At 32.2% G+C, this 17,571-nt stretch overlaps 1 protein-coding gene across 1 annotated transcript in view; it reads right to left on the bottom strand.

Moving 5' to 3' along the window:
• Positions 1-17,571, bottom strand: part of PHIP (PHIP subunit of CUL4-Ring ligase complex) — a 121,226-nt gene that overhangs the window by 91,155 nt on the left and 12,500 nt on the right. Inside the window, exons 5-6 of the mRNA XM_079147138.1 lie at positions 13,471-13,621; positions 13,278-13,376 (exon numbers count right to left, since the gene is read on the bottom strand). Of these exons, the coding sequence (XP_079003264.1) occupies positions 13,278-13,376; positions 13,471-13,621 (250 nt within the window). The remainder of the gene's footprint in view (positions 1-13,277; positions 13,377-13,470; positions 13,622-17,571) is intronic.

Here is a 17,571-nt window from a genome sequence, read left to right as displayed (position 1 = left end):
AAATTTACATAGGGTAATGCTGTTTGATTCATTGTTATTTTTTCCCTTCCCCCCACCCTTCCCACCCCTCTTTTCCCTCTATACAGTCCTTCCTTCCTCCATTCTTGCCCCCACAACCCTAACCATAACCCGAACCCTAACCCCTCCCACCCCCCATTATGTGTCATCATCCGCTTATCAGCGAGATCATTCGTCCTTTGGTTTTTTGAGATTGGCTTATCTCATTTAGCATGATATTCTCCAATTTCATCCATTTGCCTGCAAATGCCATATTTTTATCATTCTTTACGGCTGAGTAATATTCCATTGTATATATATACCACGGTTTCTTTATTCATTCATCAATTGAAGGACTTCTAGGTTGGTTCCACAATCTGGCTATTGTGAATTGAGCAGCTATGAACATTGATGTGGCTGTATATCTGTAGTATGCTGATTTTAAGTCCTTTGGGTATAGGTCAAGGAGTGGGATAGCTGGGTCAAATGGTGGTTCCATTCCAAGCTTTCTGAGGAATCTCCATACTGCTTTTCAGAGTGGCTGCACTAATTTGCAATCCCACCAGTAATGTATGAGTGTACCTTTTTCCCCACATCCTCGCCAATACCTATTAGAACTGCCATTTTTTAAATTGTCTCTCTTTTTAAGTTGTAGATGGACACAATACCTTCATTTTATTTATTTATTTTTATGTGGTACTGAGGACTAAACCCAGTGCCTCACTTGTGCTAGGCAAGCACTCTACCACTGAGTCACTATCTGAGTCCCAGAATTGACATTTTTTTAAATCCAGGAACATGGTGCTTTCTTTCTGTAGATGTGTCCAAGTTTTCAATGAAAATTATTTCATAAAAAAATTAACATAATCAAAGCCGCCCTAGTTTCTCTCACTATATAAATATGTTCCATTTGAAACAAGTTTAAAAAAAAAAAGGGTGGTAGCTACCCTAAAAGAGCATCTACAATAACCTTAGCAATTACCTTTTTGAAGATAGTAGAAAAATACATGATAAAAATCAGCAAGTACTAATGCAGAAATACCATCATCAACTTCCTCCAAAATATGTAGACTTTTCCTCCTTTTGCACGTACTGTATAAAATGTACAAGCATGATTAAACCAAAATAAATTTTTCAAGATCAAAATTAATCATAATTTAAAAAAGACAATCTGGAAAAATTAAAATCACTATCAATAAACAAAAATGCAGAGCTTACTATTTTGTTATTCTGTAACTGTTAAGGACAATAATATGCTATATAGTACCTACTCCAACGTAGGAAAGCTATTTCACCTTAACCCTCAGAATTTAAGAGCCCAAGAAAAGTGACTATAACTTCTACCAACTCATGAAAACAGTTCTGCTGGTAACCTAATGAATGAATGCAAAATGCATGAGTTTTAGATTACCAAAACTGGGAGACACAATTTTTGTGATAGAAAAACTAGATGAGGAGGCAACAGGAAGACAGAATATTTAAGTCAGAAGGTATCTTAATATAAGAGCCTTTTCTGATGTAGAAAAATCGATGCTCAAATAAGAAACAACATCAGGACATTTCACCAGACAGTTGTTTGAAACAATTTTTATTAAAATCATTTTTTTAATAACATGTTGACTAATTTTATTCTAGCTTTGCTTCTGGTTAAAAAAGAAAACAATTGGAATAAAGGCTCCCAGGTTTTCTTTAAGTAAAATGTAAAAGTAATTATGATGTATAATATATAAACACAGAAAATGTTCCTCAATTAAAATACAAAAGAGTGAATTCTGGATAATCAGTAACTAGGCTTCATTTTAATTTCCACAATCTGCATTAATAAAGATTTTCTAAATATAAAACTAATAATACTGTAAGACAAAGAAATCTATAAAACTAAACTTGAATGAACTGCAAAAATAGTAATTAAAAACAGAGTACATGAAAAGAGTATATGAAAATAAATTTCAAACTGAATTTATTTCTTATACATGCCATGTCCAAATTTAGATGTTTAAATTAGATTTCCAAAGAAATAATGCTATATTTATAACGAGACACTCAGAGAGCAATTTTTATAGAAATGAACTTCCAAGTTCATTGCAAGGTCATATGTATTGGTGGTTTCAGAATTTCTTTCACATAAATATTCTGTAAAGCATTAAGTATTTAACAAGGCAGAAAATTACATGAAATGTTATTTGTTGTAAATAACCACAAAAGTATTCTAATGAAAAGCAAATATGAATATGGGTCACACACAAAAACATAAAATCATCAAGCTACAACAAATCACACAGTTAATCATAAATCTCTGACAGAAGTTATGCTAAAAGCCAGGTATCAAATACCTTGAGAAATGGCTATGAATAAAGAAAGTTGATGTGAAGCTACTAAGAGGTTCTTACTAAGACTTCAAGAATGTGATGACAGAAAGACTAATTAGATTATATAAATAAGGTTAGTCAATGTCAAAATACAGTAAGAAATACAATATAGGGAGAAAATATATAGCACATACACAATTCTGGTATATAACAGATTTGCAAAATAATGGCTAACATTTTCTAAGTGCTATATTATGGCAGGCATTATTCAAACCACTTTACATATATTCTCATTTTATCCTCAACCACCCTTGGAGATAAGTATTATCCATTATCTCCAATATGGGACTATTCTTACCAATAAGACAACTGAAGGATAAAACATAACATTCCCAGAGGTGAAGGTCAGGTTTGATACAAGCAATAAGATGCTAAAACATGTTCTCTAACTACTACAGGGTGACAATGGACCCTAATATTAGTGGGGGAAAGAAACTGAAAGAAAACATTCCAAAGTATTAATACAAGATAACCAGTAAGAACAATTTTGGAACTCTTCTGTTTTCCAAGCTTTGTTCATTGGGCACATATTCATTCTAATTCGCTTTTTAATTAAATTAAATACAGCTCAATCTACTTCAAGGAACTTAAAAAGGCAGTAAGAAAAATCTAAAATGCCTGAAGAGATCAACTTAAATTCAAAGACTAATAAAAACAGACCCAGGGATAAAGATGCAAAAATTAAACATTTAAAAATTTTAAAACTATACAAAATATGTGAATGTGTATTATACTACAGAGTATGACCATTGCCAATTTGATGATGGCTTGAAAAAAGATTCTATAAAGAAAGAATTCACATATTTTGATGTTAGAAAGCCAAAAGATAATTAATTTTGTTTTTAGGTTTTGTTGTAACCCTGTGTTCAGTCCCTAGAACCATATACACACAATAAAAATCTCTCCCATTGGTAGTTTTGTTTTGTTATTGAGGTACTGGGGATTGAACCCAGGGCCTCATAAATGCTAGGCTACTTCCCAGCCCTCCCACTGAGTTTTAAAGTAAAAAAGAGAAAAATATTAAAGATAATTTAGGAGGGGGCTGGGGTTGTAGCTCAGCAGTAGAAAGCTTGCCGAGCATGTGTGAGGCACTGGGTTAGATCCTCAGCACCACATAAAAATGAATAAATAAAAAGGTATTGCGTCCAACTACCATTAAAAATATTTTTTAAAAAGATAACTTAGAAAAAAAAAGATAGGAGGAAACTATGTAAGGAAGAACATATAATTCACTGTAGAGCCACAATAGAGAAGTTTGCCAAAGAAGTTTTGAGGTTACTAATATATATTAGCTGGAAATGACAACTAAATAATCATATTTCAAGGTTCAGAGGTATCTATAAAATAATTCAACACAAACTGGTCTATTTCTACAGCACCATTCAGTCTCTTTATCAGCAACTAGCGACTGACCAACAAAGGAGCAAGACAAGTAAAATAACATCTTCAGTCAAAGTAGAAGGGGAAAGCAACATTAGAAGGATAATCCTGTAATTAGTTTTTTGTTTATAAAAAAGGGGGACAAGTAATGGGGAATAGAAGGTTAACGGGAAATGATCACCTAGGCAACACAACACGCACTAAATGCTTCTCTCCTTATTTTACTCTACTAACTAAGATAATTTGTACACACAGTAACTACTCTCCAAGTAATTCATATTCTTATTTTCAGTTTTAGTGTTTACTTGTACCTGTTTGAAAAAATCATATTTTTAAAATTTAGCAGGTACCATTAAAGATGAATAATGTATTAAAAGGTGAACTGAAATACTCTCTGAAATAAAATACAAAAAGTAATGATATCATGATCTCAAGAATTAAGCCAAAAATTTCATGAACCAAGTACATAACAAGAACATCAAAAAAAGGGCAAAACACTATAATTTCCTAGAAATAGTCTGTTGCTATTTCAAAAAACTAGAATAGTACAATATTTGCAGTATTATACCTTTTTTACAGCTATTCCCTTTAGCATTTTTAAAATTTCCTTTTAGCTTGGTGGTGCTAGGTACTGAACCCAAGGCCTCACGTGCATGTTAAACATATACTCCACTACTGAGGTAAACCTAACACCACACATTTTTCTTTTAAATAAAAAAATATTTTAAGTTATATAGTTTCATGTCAAACATTTCAGTCATCCACTTTGGAGTCAATAAACATTTACAGAACACCTATAAGCCAACTATGGGCTAAAGGATGCAAAGGTTGGGGGGGGGGGGGTCACAGAGAAAGACATGTACTTACCCTCATGGAGACTGTAGTCTATTAGGGAAGAAAGACATGAAACAAGGACTTACAACAGTCATAAGTGCTATCAAACAGAAGGTAAAGGGAAATCTTGAAATATAAAGCAAAGGGTTCTAAACATATGGGAGGCAGTTTATAAGAGAGTCCAGGCAGACATCTGTGAAAAGCAAACATTTAAACTAACACCTGAAAAACATCCAAAGAAGATGAGAGGGGAGCATGTTTAAGGTTTAGGACAGCATGTACAATGGACTGAGGCTGGAAAGAGCACAGCACTAAACCAGCATAAAGAAGTCAAGTGTTGAAGAGACTGAGAAGGTAGGGCAGAATGTAGATGTTTTTCTAAGCTATGTGAGGTATTTTGACTAAATTCCAGCAATATGTTGAAGAGTTTTGGGGTGAAAAGAATGGAATAATGTAAGATTTGCTTTGGGATAATTAATTGCAGTTTTCTCACTTGACCACAGTAAGAAAGGATCAGAAAGGATATAACTAAAAGCAAAAGAAAATTAGCAAAAGAAATTAGAGGGTTCAAAAAATAAAATTTCATTTCAGAAAAAATTTTATTGGGTTTGATACCAAGATTCTTACAGTTTTCTCAAGGAATCAAATATCTCCTCTCAAATTTAAGTATCTGTCTGGCAATATATAAACTTGAAAGAATATATCATGCATATCATGCTTTATTATTTCTTGAGTTCATATATTGAGGCATAATTCAAAGGACTGCTGTACCTAAATCAAAAAACTAACATAGCTGGTTCAACATTTAAATGCATAAAGATATTCACAAAGGGGGCTGGGGTCAAAGCTCAGTGGTAGAGTGTTCACCTAGCATGTGTGAGGCACTGGTTACTGGTTTTGATTCTAGCACTGCATATAAGTAAATCTAAAAAAAAAAAAAAAAGGTCCACTGACAACTAAAAAAATTAAAAAAAAAAAAAAAAAGAAACTCACAAAGGCAAAAGAGACTATATAAATGTGATATAAAGTTAAATGTGTACGATCTAAAGCAAAATAACCAGAGAACTAACTGAATTTACTACTATCTCTCTAAGCTTTGTTTTCCTCATTAATAAAGTGGGGGTACCTTATGGAGTTCTATGAAAGGCAAACAGTAAAAAAGTTTTGCAAACTCAAAAGTTTTTTATACCAACATTCTATAAGTACTGACCCTCAACAACCAAATCATTAGATATTATAAAAGTAAATCCAGGGGGCTGGGGTTGTGGCTCAGTGGTCGAGTGCTCACCTAGCATGCATGAGGTCCTGGGTTCGATCCTCAGCACCACATAAAAATAAAATAAAGATATTGTCACCTACGACTAAAAAATGTATACATTAAAAAGAAAATAAATCTATTTGATCATAGTTTCTCTTCTAAACTTTAAGACTTCTGTGCTGGGCATGGTAGCCTATGCTGGTAATCCAGCAATTTGGGAGGCTGAAGCAGGAAGATCCCAAGTTCAAAGCCAGTCTCAGCAATTTTGAGAGGCCCTAAGCAAATCAGTGAGACCCTGACTCAAAATAAAAAAGAAAAAGTGCTGGAGATGTGGCTCAGAAGTTGAGTGCTCCTGGGTTCAATCCCTGGTACCAAAAAAAGAAAGAGAAAAGAAAACAGACTTTTGAGTGATACCTTTTTCCCCCACTAGCTTCCCAAAGGAGCTGAAAATTGTTGCTTTATTTATATAAACATCTATTCAAACTGATTATGAACTTCCTAGTTTCAAAAGGTATATATAAAAAAGTTCAAATCCTTTAATTCAAAGGTCCCTGAAGTAATTCAAAATAAAAAGAGAACTTATTAGAACATAATAATTTGCTTCATTTACAAAGATATAAAATTGAACATAAAACTCAATAATTCTGGGAAATATATGATGGTAAGTGTTTCCTAATTACTATCAAAACTGCCAGGCAGATAAATCATGGGGATGGAGCATCCCTTATCATGTCTATAACCTAAAAGCAAATTTGATTTTATTATTTAACAAAAAAATTAACACGCAGCTACAAGATCAGTAATTTAAGTTCACTTTAGGAAACTGTCATTCTTCAAAGTTTCATCCCTTTTTTGGTCAATGATAAATTGAAAAGAAATTTAAGCAAAAAAATAAATAAATAAAGTCTCTTTCCTTATCTGGTACTTTGTCATAATGAACATTCATTCACTTTATTTCCCTGAAGCAAACAAACCTCCCTTCCCCCCAAAAATTTGTCTTGGATATCTGTTTCTGAAAGGAAAAAAAGAAAAGAAATAGGAGACTACAGAAGAAAGGAAGAGAGAAGAAAGTTAAGAAAAGAAAAACCGTGCCAAATGGAAACATAAAGACCATTTAGGTTAAAGATTAAAAAATACCAAGACAAAAAAAGAAAATACCTAAATTAGAAATAATCAGACGAAAACACAAATTATAGAACCATTACACTAGGATTATGACTAGGAAAGCACAAGAAAATGTAATGAAAGAAAAAACTGTTACTGAAAAATAATGCATTTAAATAAGTAATAAGTAGATATCTAACTAGGAATAAAGTATGAACTGAATAAAAGGAAAAAAGAGAAAAAGATTGAACAGAGAATATTAGAGAAAGAAGAGTGATAAAGAAATAAAAACATTTAAAATCTTATTATTTACTGATGTTAAATGTCAAATTACATATTACATGTTAAAATTATGTTAAACTTTATAGATTTATAATATGAAACAATCTTTCTAACACATAAAAAATATATAACAAAAACATTAAGTAAATCTAAGAGTCTAGGGAAGAAAACTTCCTGATTGAATAAATGTTAAACTACCAATCACAGAATAATTCAAAGACAGTTTTGGAAATATGGCAAAATATCACTCAAAATGAGAAGGTAGAAGTGACTTCTCTTCAAAAATTTGCATATAGTTTTAAGTGATTCCTTGTTGCCTTTGTTCAAACTAGTTTCCTCAGAGAATCTCAGAATTATAAATGTAGATAGGATTTCAGACTTACTAGATATTTGGGTAATAATGATATTATTTAAGGCAAAGTTACTTCCTTATACTACCAACATTTCTAAGAAACAGGTTCCCCAAAACTCATTATTCTCACCCACTAAGACTAGAGAACTTTAACAGCAACCTTGCACAAAAAAAAATAAATAAAGCAAGGTTAAGTATATAGGTTAAAAAAAAAAAATGCCAAAAAAAGATAAAAAATGGGAAACCTAAAACTAAACGTTTATTTTGGTAATATGGTAAATGTAAGAGAAATGAAATCCTTTAGTTTGCTTTCATGTATTATAATCTTTCTCTTAAAATAAAAATGCTTAAACTCTCTATATATTTTAAGTCTCTTCTTTCCTGATTTCCCTCTACCCATGATTCTTTTATTACTGAAGTAAAATTATATATAGGCAAATATAGAATAAACTATAGGTGAAAATAGGCATAATGTAGATAAGGAGATAATAGAAAAGGTACTATCGGAAATTCATATCTTTGAAAGTAAATGTGGCTATGCTACTTAGCTCTTATACAGCAAATACAAGTTAGTAAAAAGAACAGATTGCTGGAATTTTTTGGTTGTTGTTTATTGTTATGGCTTTTGTTTTGAAAACAATATTAAAGGAAATTCCAGAGTGCAAGAAAAGAGCTGACCACTTTGGAGGTCCTATATGAAGATTGAATTCTAGTTTGACTTTCAGAATTTAAATCAAGGACTAGGAGGTATAAAGTAGTCAGGATTTATAAGTAAATTATAAAATAAAATGATATAAAACATTGAGACAGGTATAGTTCTTACATTGTATTGGGATGGTTTTTATATTCCAAGTATAATAAACTGATAATTCATAAACCATAATGTCTTAAAAATCAGGTTTTCCCCCCCTACTGTAAAGCTGTTCTTGGACTATCTTTCTTCTTCCTACCAATTATACCATTTTTTTTAACCCCTGCCTACCTTGACCTTTTCTTGGGCCACTCTAATGCATCAATTACATCAATTACCTAATGCCTTTCATTTAATATTTACAAATGCTGAGGGGTTGAGCTTATAAAGAGGAAAAACACAACTCACTCTTCTGTAGAGCCTAATAGTATATTAAAGAAACAAAGATAAATAGATTAAACCATGTGACAAAAGCTTTAGTAAAGAATTAACTAGGGGCTGGGGAGATAGCTCAGTCGGTAGAGTGCTTGCCTTGCAAGCACAAGGCCCTGGGTTCGATCCCCAGCACCCAAAAAAAAAAAAGAATTAACTATACTCACTTAATTCTACCCAATGACATCTAAGTTTTAAAAGATGTTCATAGAATGTACAAAAAAATAAGGGACAATTCAGAGAGAAATACAAGATGATACAAGATGTAAAGGGACAAAGGAATAAAAACAAAACATGGCTGACTCTAAGAATTGCCAAAGAGTTGTACAATGATGGAGCACACTAAGTACAGGTGAGGAAACAGCAAGAAAAGGTCAGTATTCTGTGCCACATTAAAACAATTGAGACTATTTAAAGTCATTGGGGAGAATAGTAGAGGCAAGGCATGATCATGTTTGCATTTCAAAAAGTTTAGATACAGAAGTGGTAATTTTGTCCTAGGAATACTAACATTGTCTGGAGACAACTGGGGAGAGGGTGCTACCAACATTTAATGTGTGAAGTTCAGGAATGCCGATAATACATCCTACACAATGCACAATGTCACCAGTCTATAACAAAATTTAACTGACCCCAAATAGTCACTACTGCCAAGGTTAAGAAACCTTGATCAGAGATAAATTCAAGGATATAAGAATAAAAATTAAGTACAGGGGATCAAGTAGCCTATCAATTCTAGAACAAGAATTATGTTCTTATTTAGTCAGCAACTCCTTATCCTAGCCCAGTGCCAGGTGTAACAGGTACTCAGCACTCATTTGTTGAATAAATGAGTGATACAAAACTCTTAAGCAACAAGTCTAAAAATAAAATGATTTCCAGGATTCTGCTTTGGAATATCATTTCAGAGAGATAAAATTCTATTTAGTTTAAGGCAAATGTGTAATATTCAAATAGGAAGGTCCAATAGTTAGCATGTAAGTTTGAAAATATCTCAGAAAATCCAATTTAGCCATCATACTGATCTTAATAATCCTCTTGAGTTATAACAAGACATTCAATTAAAAAATGAACAGACCCTAAGTACAAATGATACTGAGGAATGGATCTTGGAACAAAAAAATAAAATTAGTGGAAAATTTGGTGAGATATGAATAAGGTCTTCTTTTCAGTTAACCACAACGTACCAAAGTTGGTTTAGAAGTTTTGAGAAATATACTAGATAATATAAAATTATAACATTGGGGAAAATGTGTGAGGGGAATACAAGAGCTCTTTGAATTACCTATGCAACTTTTCAATAAATCATTTCTTACTCCAAAATTAAAAGTTTATTTTTAAAAACCCAATTATCTCAAATTTATCAAAATTTCATATCTGATATCTATATAAAATATTTAAACCTTAAGAAAAGCTAAAATCTTGAGGTTTTCCTTGCTTCCATTAATATTTGGTAATACTAAAATGAATGAAGAAAGAACAAAGAAACTTTTAAAGGTAGTCAGAAAATGGCAAAGAGGAATCAACCAAAGAAATAAGTAAATACGACAAATGCTTTTTTCTACAACAAATTATTTCAGGCTATACTTGGACAGCTTGAATTGATACACTGCATCATTATGCAGGAAACCATTAAGCCAAAAAAAGGCAATGAATTTTTTCTTTCCATCATCTTCCTGTTCACAACTTTATAACAACGACTGACAAACTGTACACCAAGGTGAACTGTGGTTAAGACATGACACTAAACTATGACTACATAGTCATTTTGACCAGTCCAGCTTCTCTTTAGCAATTTTATGAATATTCATATAAAGAATTTTTTAAAAGTAGGCAAAATTGGCATTCTAGTAAAGGCATTTCTTAATATAAAGATTTTCTTGAAAATCTGAATGGAAGAGAAAAAGAATATTAACTTAAACCATAACAATCAAATAGTCTTTCAGAAAGCTTGGTAATTAAGGCTTTTGCCTGAGGTGAACTAGTCACATTTCTATCCTTGCTATAAAAACTCATTATTTTTGTCATATTTATATAGTACTCCCTGTTACATGGATAATGTCAGATATTTGTTTTCATCAGGCCATCTACGACTTATTCTAAAATATTTCATCTGATTTGATAAATATTTGGTATCCTTTTCCAAAAAAAAAAAAAAAAGTAATACCAATTTTCCTGAGTGCCAAGTGTTATTAGAAAGTTTAAATGGACCACATCAATGTTCATAGCTGCTCAATTCACAATAGCTAGATTATGGAACCAACCAAGATGCCCTTCAATTGATGAATGAATACAGAAACTGGTACATATACATAATGGAATATTACTCAGTCATACAGAATAATAAAATTATGGCATTTGCTGGTAAATGGGTGCAGTTGGAGAATATCATGCTAAGTGCACTAAGTCAAGCCCAGAAAACCAAAGGCGGAATGTGTTCTCTGATAAGTGTATGATGATACACAATTCGGGGAGGGAGGGTGGTAGAGGAACTTTGGACAGTATAGAGGAAAATGGGGTGGGAAGGGGTGGGGGAAGGAGGAAGGTAGACTGAGACAGACACTATTACCCTATGTACAAGTATGATTACATGAATCGTGTACAACTATAGAAATGAAAAGTTGTACCCCATTTGTGTACAATGAATCAAAATGCAGTCTGTAAAAATAAAAATTAAAAAGGAAGAAAAAAATGTTTAGCTGGAAATAAAACACAGCCTGAAAGAGTCTAGATTGAATTCTGGATTCATGTTTCAGTAAATTTGTAACCCTGGTCAAGTTATCAAATCTTTCCATGCCTTAGTTTCTTTCTCAGTAAAACAAGAATAGTCCCTACCTACAGATCATTTAATATTTTAACAGAGAAAATGCAAAATGCTTTGAATAGTGCCTTGCACACAGTAATTACTCACATAGTAAATGATAAAAGAAACATTTACTGTCAATCATTTTTACACTTCCACTGTCTACAAGGCTGCATGACAATGTGTTGAAAGAATAAGCACAACACCTACTTAGATAGATATATGATTTTTCAGAGAGGATAAACTTCCCTAAAGGGGAAAGCTCCTATAATATTCTACCTTCCCCTTCTTTCAGGAAGCCTATTTTACCTCACAGTACATTTTCTACACTAGTGCCTCAAATTCTTTTTGTTTAAATGGGTGTTCTAGAGTAAATTATATATTTAAATTACTATTTAACCAGGATAATCATGTTAAAAAGACAAAACATGATCATCTACGATTATCCACCATGCAAATATCACATAAAATACCTCTGGAAAATAAGTCAAAGGAAATGAGCCAGAACACATCACAAAAAAGCAAATCCATGTAAAACACATAAAAGAGGGCAAAAGAAAGGTTAAAATGAGAAAAGCTTGGATTTGTTTACTGAAGTCTTAGAGAAGGAAGAATGGAGAATATTATTTTAAAAGATAATGGCTGAGAACTTTTCAGTTTCTTAGACGACATTACAGATTCAAAAAGACTAATAACAAGATACCTAAAAGATACTGACACTGACATACTGTAGTCAAACTGCAGAAAATTGAGGAAAAGAAAAACATTTAAAGCAAAGAGAGAATCACTTTCAAAGTAATAACAATATTTAAATACATACCTATCAATAATTAAAAAGGACTAAATGCTCCACAAAGTACAAAGATTATCCTATTTTTTAAAGCCACTTCTTATGCCATTTTTAAGAGATAAGAAAAAAAAGTCAAAAGTAAAACTATTGAAAAGACATATATGTAAACATCAAACATGAAACTATTAATGACTACCAGTAAATATTGATCCAGAAAATAAAGAAATAAGATTTGGATAGGTGGAAGAAAGAAGGAGCATAACATTCCCAGGTAGGCAGGAGGGTGGAGGTGGGGGAAAGACCATGATTAAAACATGAAGATCTCTGAAAGTCAGGAGTTGATTTAGTGGTATGTGTAATATAATATTATTAAAATATTACAATTAACCTCTTCATACTCTCGAGAAGAAAGACACAGTAAAAGCAGAACTGAATAAGATTACTATTACAGTGTTATGTAGTACATTGGAAGGAAGAAAGGTAGAAAATGGAAGCAATAAGTTTTGCTCAGATGATGGTATATCAATCCAGGTAAGACAAGGGTCTGGAAATATTTGAGGTGAAAGAAATATTGAACTTAAGAGGAAGACCTATCTGCAACAGTTCTCCTTTGGAACTTTACAAAAATATGCACAGAACTTACAGATAACCAAACTGCTTTTGTTTTCTATAACAACTAATCTGAATACTGACACCTACTAACTCAATCTAATAACATCCACTTTAGTAAAAAAAAAAGTTTGTAAAAATAAAACACTAGAGAGCTAATTAAGTTTACACAACGAACAACGTATACATTCTCTGTTATTACACATTACTCTGTTATTAAAACTATTAATGAAAGAAAAAAACTAAGTTTTTCCTCTTTGAATGCTGATGCACATAATATGAAGTTCTGTGATATCACAGTAATTAAAAAAAATTTTTTTTTCAAATGTTCTTTACTAAGAGAATATCAATTATATAATGAACTCAAATGACTCACCAATGCTGGGTGGGCTACCATAGTTAATTGGTGACTCAGGTGGTCTTCCACAATGCAGTGCAGCCAGAGCAGATCCTTTCCACACAACATGCTTGCAGCCTATTAAGTACACATATTTTTATGCATACCAAGATAGGACACAAAAACAAAGTGACAAAAAGAATGTCTAAACTGTACTAGTGAATTTTCTTACTTTTATTTGTACGTAGCAAGGACTGTCTTCCAGCTCCTAATAAAGTTTGTACTCCAGGAACACTTTGAGGAATTTCTTGTTCAAGAAGTGGTCCGAGTCGATGACATATCTGCAGCAAGTGATCAGGTGCTAGATGTCTATAATACTTCACCTATTATGTGAAAGACAAACACAAAAATATTTGTTATGTTAAGTGATATAATTCTTTACATTAAATAAAATACACCTTAAAAATATACAATCTCTTCTGGTTAGTCACCCAAAAACAGATGCACTAATCATTATTTAGTCCACTGAGGACAAAAAAAAAAAAGCTAAAACCTAATGTAACTTAAATTGTACCAAGTTATATTAATTAACAGATGCTGGTTAATGTCAGTAAAAAAATGAAAAACATGGCATTAATATATTTCAGATTATTACTGGGCTTTTTAAAAACTTTAAGAGACAACCAAAGGGAAAAAAATCAACTAAAAAAGACTAAATGTTTTGAGACCCTGGTATCATGAAGAAAATCTCCAGAATAATTAAGAATTAAATAACTGATAAGTTTATATTCTCATTAGAAAATTTAAGAACACTTATTATCTACACTGAATTTTATAATTTACCAAAAATCTTTTATAGAAGGCAAAATTCCAACTCTTGCTTTAGGCAAATTTCAAACATAGAAATAAATCTACCTACTATAAAAAGTTTGAGCATTTTAGGAACAACTCCAAAACACGGCTTAATTTTTGCCAGCATTTCAAACTACATTATGAAATGCTAAGTGTTTATTATCTTGTCTTTAAAGAAATGTAAGCAGCATTCACATAACTTGAATTAAATTAGAACAAAATTATACTATTTTACCACTTGATATTCAACTATTAAGGTACAAAATATCTCATTTAAGTACCTAACTGCACTACTAAAGGTGTTTTTCAAAGTATGTTCTGGGAACCCCTGGAGCTTCTGCAGATAAAAACTATGAATAACCTTAATACTTCATTTCCTTTTTTTTAACCACATACGTGACTTGAGATATCACAGACTGAATGTAGAAACTGATATGGGACTCTGACAGTCCTCTATTAATCTAGACATTAAAGACTGACAAAAATGTAAAACAATGAATCTCCTCCTCACAGATGCTTTTATAATATGTATATTATTTGTATTAACATGAAAGTACTCATTAGGTTTCTAATGTGTTAAATGATAAGTTTCTATTATGGTAAATACCAATAAATTATAACCCACATAAACCAAATAAAATTTAGTGTATGTAAAGGGGTTCTGAGACCAAGAAGTTTCAAAACTACTCTCCAGTTCGTAAGTTTTTAAGATGAATATCTTATGCTAAGAATGATGAGGGGGTAGATAAGGAGTCAAATCATTTCATTCCATCCTTTATAATATTATACTCAACTGAAAAAGATCATGAATCATATTCTTTAAAAGTTGGTTAATACACATTCTCTAAGCTGGAGTCAAAAAGGGAAACCCCACATACTCTTCATCAGAACATACTCCTGTTATGGATAACATGGAGTCATACTGGCACACTTTGATCATTTTAAACTGCAGAGTCTGGCCTATGGTAGGTAGTCAAAAAGCCTTGGCAGAATGAATAACTTTACAAAAAGTGGTTCTAATAAAACATGCATAATGCAAATTTGCACACTACGTACCTAGTTGGATTTAGAAAGTCCACTGACATTAAAACTTCTAAGAAATATTCAGATATATCAACTTAATTTTATTTCACCCACAATTTTCTAAACTTGAGCTACAACACCTTTTTCCACAATATCTACCATACTCACACTTAAAACATATTTCAGAAACCACTAATTTAATAATTAAATAAAACTGACATTAAAAAGTATTTAGAAGAAAATACTATAATACAAGATCTTAAAATTCTATTTACATTTTTCTCTGATCTTTCCCAGTATGTTCTTGAACTCTATTGCATAGTAGGGTGAATATGGTTAGCCAAGTATTTCAAAATAAATAGAAGGGAGGACTTTAAATGTTCTTAGCACAAAGAAATGATAGATGTATGAGGTGATAGATATGCTAAATACCCCAATTTGAACATCACATAAGGTATATATGTACCAAAATAGTACACTAGCCAGGTGGGATGTGCCCACCTATAATCCCAGCAACTCGAGGGATTAAAGCAGGAGAATTACAAATTTGAGGCCAGCCTCAGCAATTTAGCAAGACTGTCTCAAAATCTCAAAATAAAAAGTTTAAAAAGACTGGGTATATCAATATGTCAGTGGTAAAGTACCCTGGGTTCAATCCCTAATACAAAAAACAAAACAAAACAAAACAAAAAAAAAAAACCTTAAATTACACTGTACCTCATAAATATGTAGAAATATTATGTGCCAATTAAAAATAGAATTTAAAAGTTATAAAAGGTAAAAGATAAAATTTAAATGAAAAAGTTTAGAATACTTTTTAAGGTCCCTTTCAGCTACAAACGTATATGTGATGATTATTTTAATGTAATTTCTTAAATGCTCAAAATTCCTTTAAAAACTTATACTTCTTCAGCATACTACAGAGATACAGCCACATCAATGTTCATAGCTGCTCAATTCACAATAGCCAGACTATGGAACCAACCTAGATGCCCTTCAATTGATGAGTGGATAAAGAAACTGTGGTATATATACACAATGGAATATTACTCAGCCATAAAGAATGACAAAATTATGGCATTTGCAGGCAAATGGATGAAATTGGAGAATATCATGCTAAGTGAGATAAGCCAATCTCAAAAAGACAAGGGACGAATGATATCGCTAATAAGTGGAGGATGACACATAATGGGGGGGAGGGAAGGGTTAGTGTTAGGGTTAGAGTTAGGGTTAGGGAGGGGGGCAAGTATGGAGGAAGAAAGTACTGTATAGAGGGTAAAGAGGGGTGGGAGGGGTGGGGGGAAGGGGAAAAAAAAGAATGAATCAAACAACATTACTGTATGTGGATTTATGATGACACAAATGGTATGCCTTTGCGCCATGTACAAACAGAGAGGCAACATGTATCCCATTTGTTTACAATAAAAAAAAAAAAAAAAAAATTGACGTGGCTGTGAAAAAAAAAAAAAAAAAACTTATACTTCTGCCAGGTGCTGTGGTACACACCTGTAATCCCTGGGGAGGCTGACAGGAGTATTTCAAGTTCAAAGCCAGCCTCAGCAAAAGTGAAATCCTGTCTCTACTAACTAAAATACAAGATAGGACTGAGGATGTGGCTCAGTAGTCAAGTGCCCCTGAATTGAACCCCCAGCACCCACCACTCCCCAAAATTTATACTTCAAACTGAAGTTCATTACTTACTAACTTCAGTTGTGATGATCCTGTTTTATCATCTGCTGGTAAAAAATACCTTTTCAGGTACAGAGCCTAAAATTCTGTACTGCAGGATTCTTTTAATATTCCAAATTTTCAAAATCGACTTTCACTTCAGTTCTTAAACTCCTCATATTTTCTCCAGCTTTTGGGACTTTATAGAAGCTGATTCCTACGCTGGCAATCTTCTTTTTACCCACCCACTTCCACACCTCAATCTCTCTCATGTTTTGACCTATATGCCTCATTGACTTCCATGACCTATTCACGACTCTGCCCCTTTTCTTGTACATTCTTCATGTTCCTATAGTACATTATATTCCTTTCAAAGGTTCCTTTATCCTCCTAGCACTTCGCAGTGTTTATCATATTAATTGTTCTTAATATAATTTGATTCTTAAACCTCAGTGGAAATCTAATAACTCTGATTCTCATTCACAGAAATACACAGGTTCTAGCCCTATCTGAGGATGCAATGGACTCTTGCATTAATAGTAAAAATTGCTGGTTAACTTGTCCATGTCCTATATAAAAGATACAGGATTAGACCTTGTTTACCTGTCTACATGGTATCTAATGCAGTACTTGTAGTTAAGTGCCTAATAAATTATTAAATGAACACATGAGAATATGTAAAAATTACTACTTCACTAAAAAACTCAAAACATTTGGTCAGTATTCTAGCACATAAAGAAAAAAATTTTTATTTTATATTTATACAGTCTAATGTTTTATTTTAATGGTT

Source organism: Sciurus vulgaris (genome assembly GCF_902686455.1).
Source record: "Sciurus vulgaris genome assembly, chromosome: 7".
Classification (NCBI taxonomy): Eukaryota; Metazoa; Chordata; class Mammalia; order Rodentia; family Sciuridae; genus Sciurus; species Sciurus vulgaris.
Note: the sequence above shows the minus strand (reverse complement) of the source record. Positions and strands in the feature narration are given on the sequence as shown.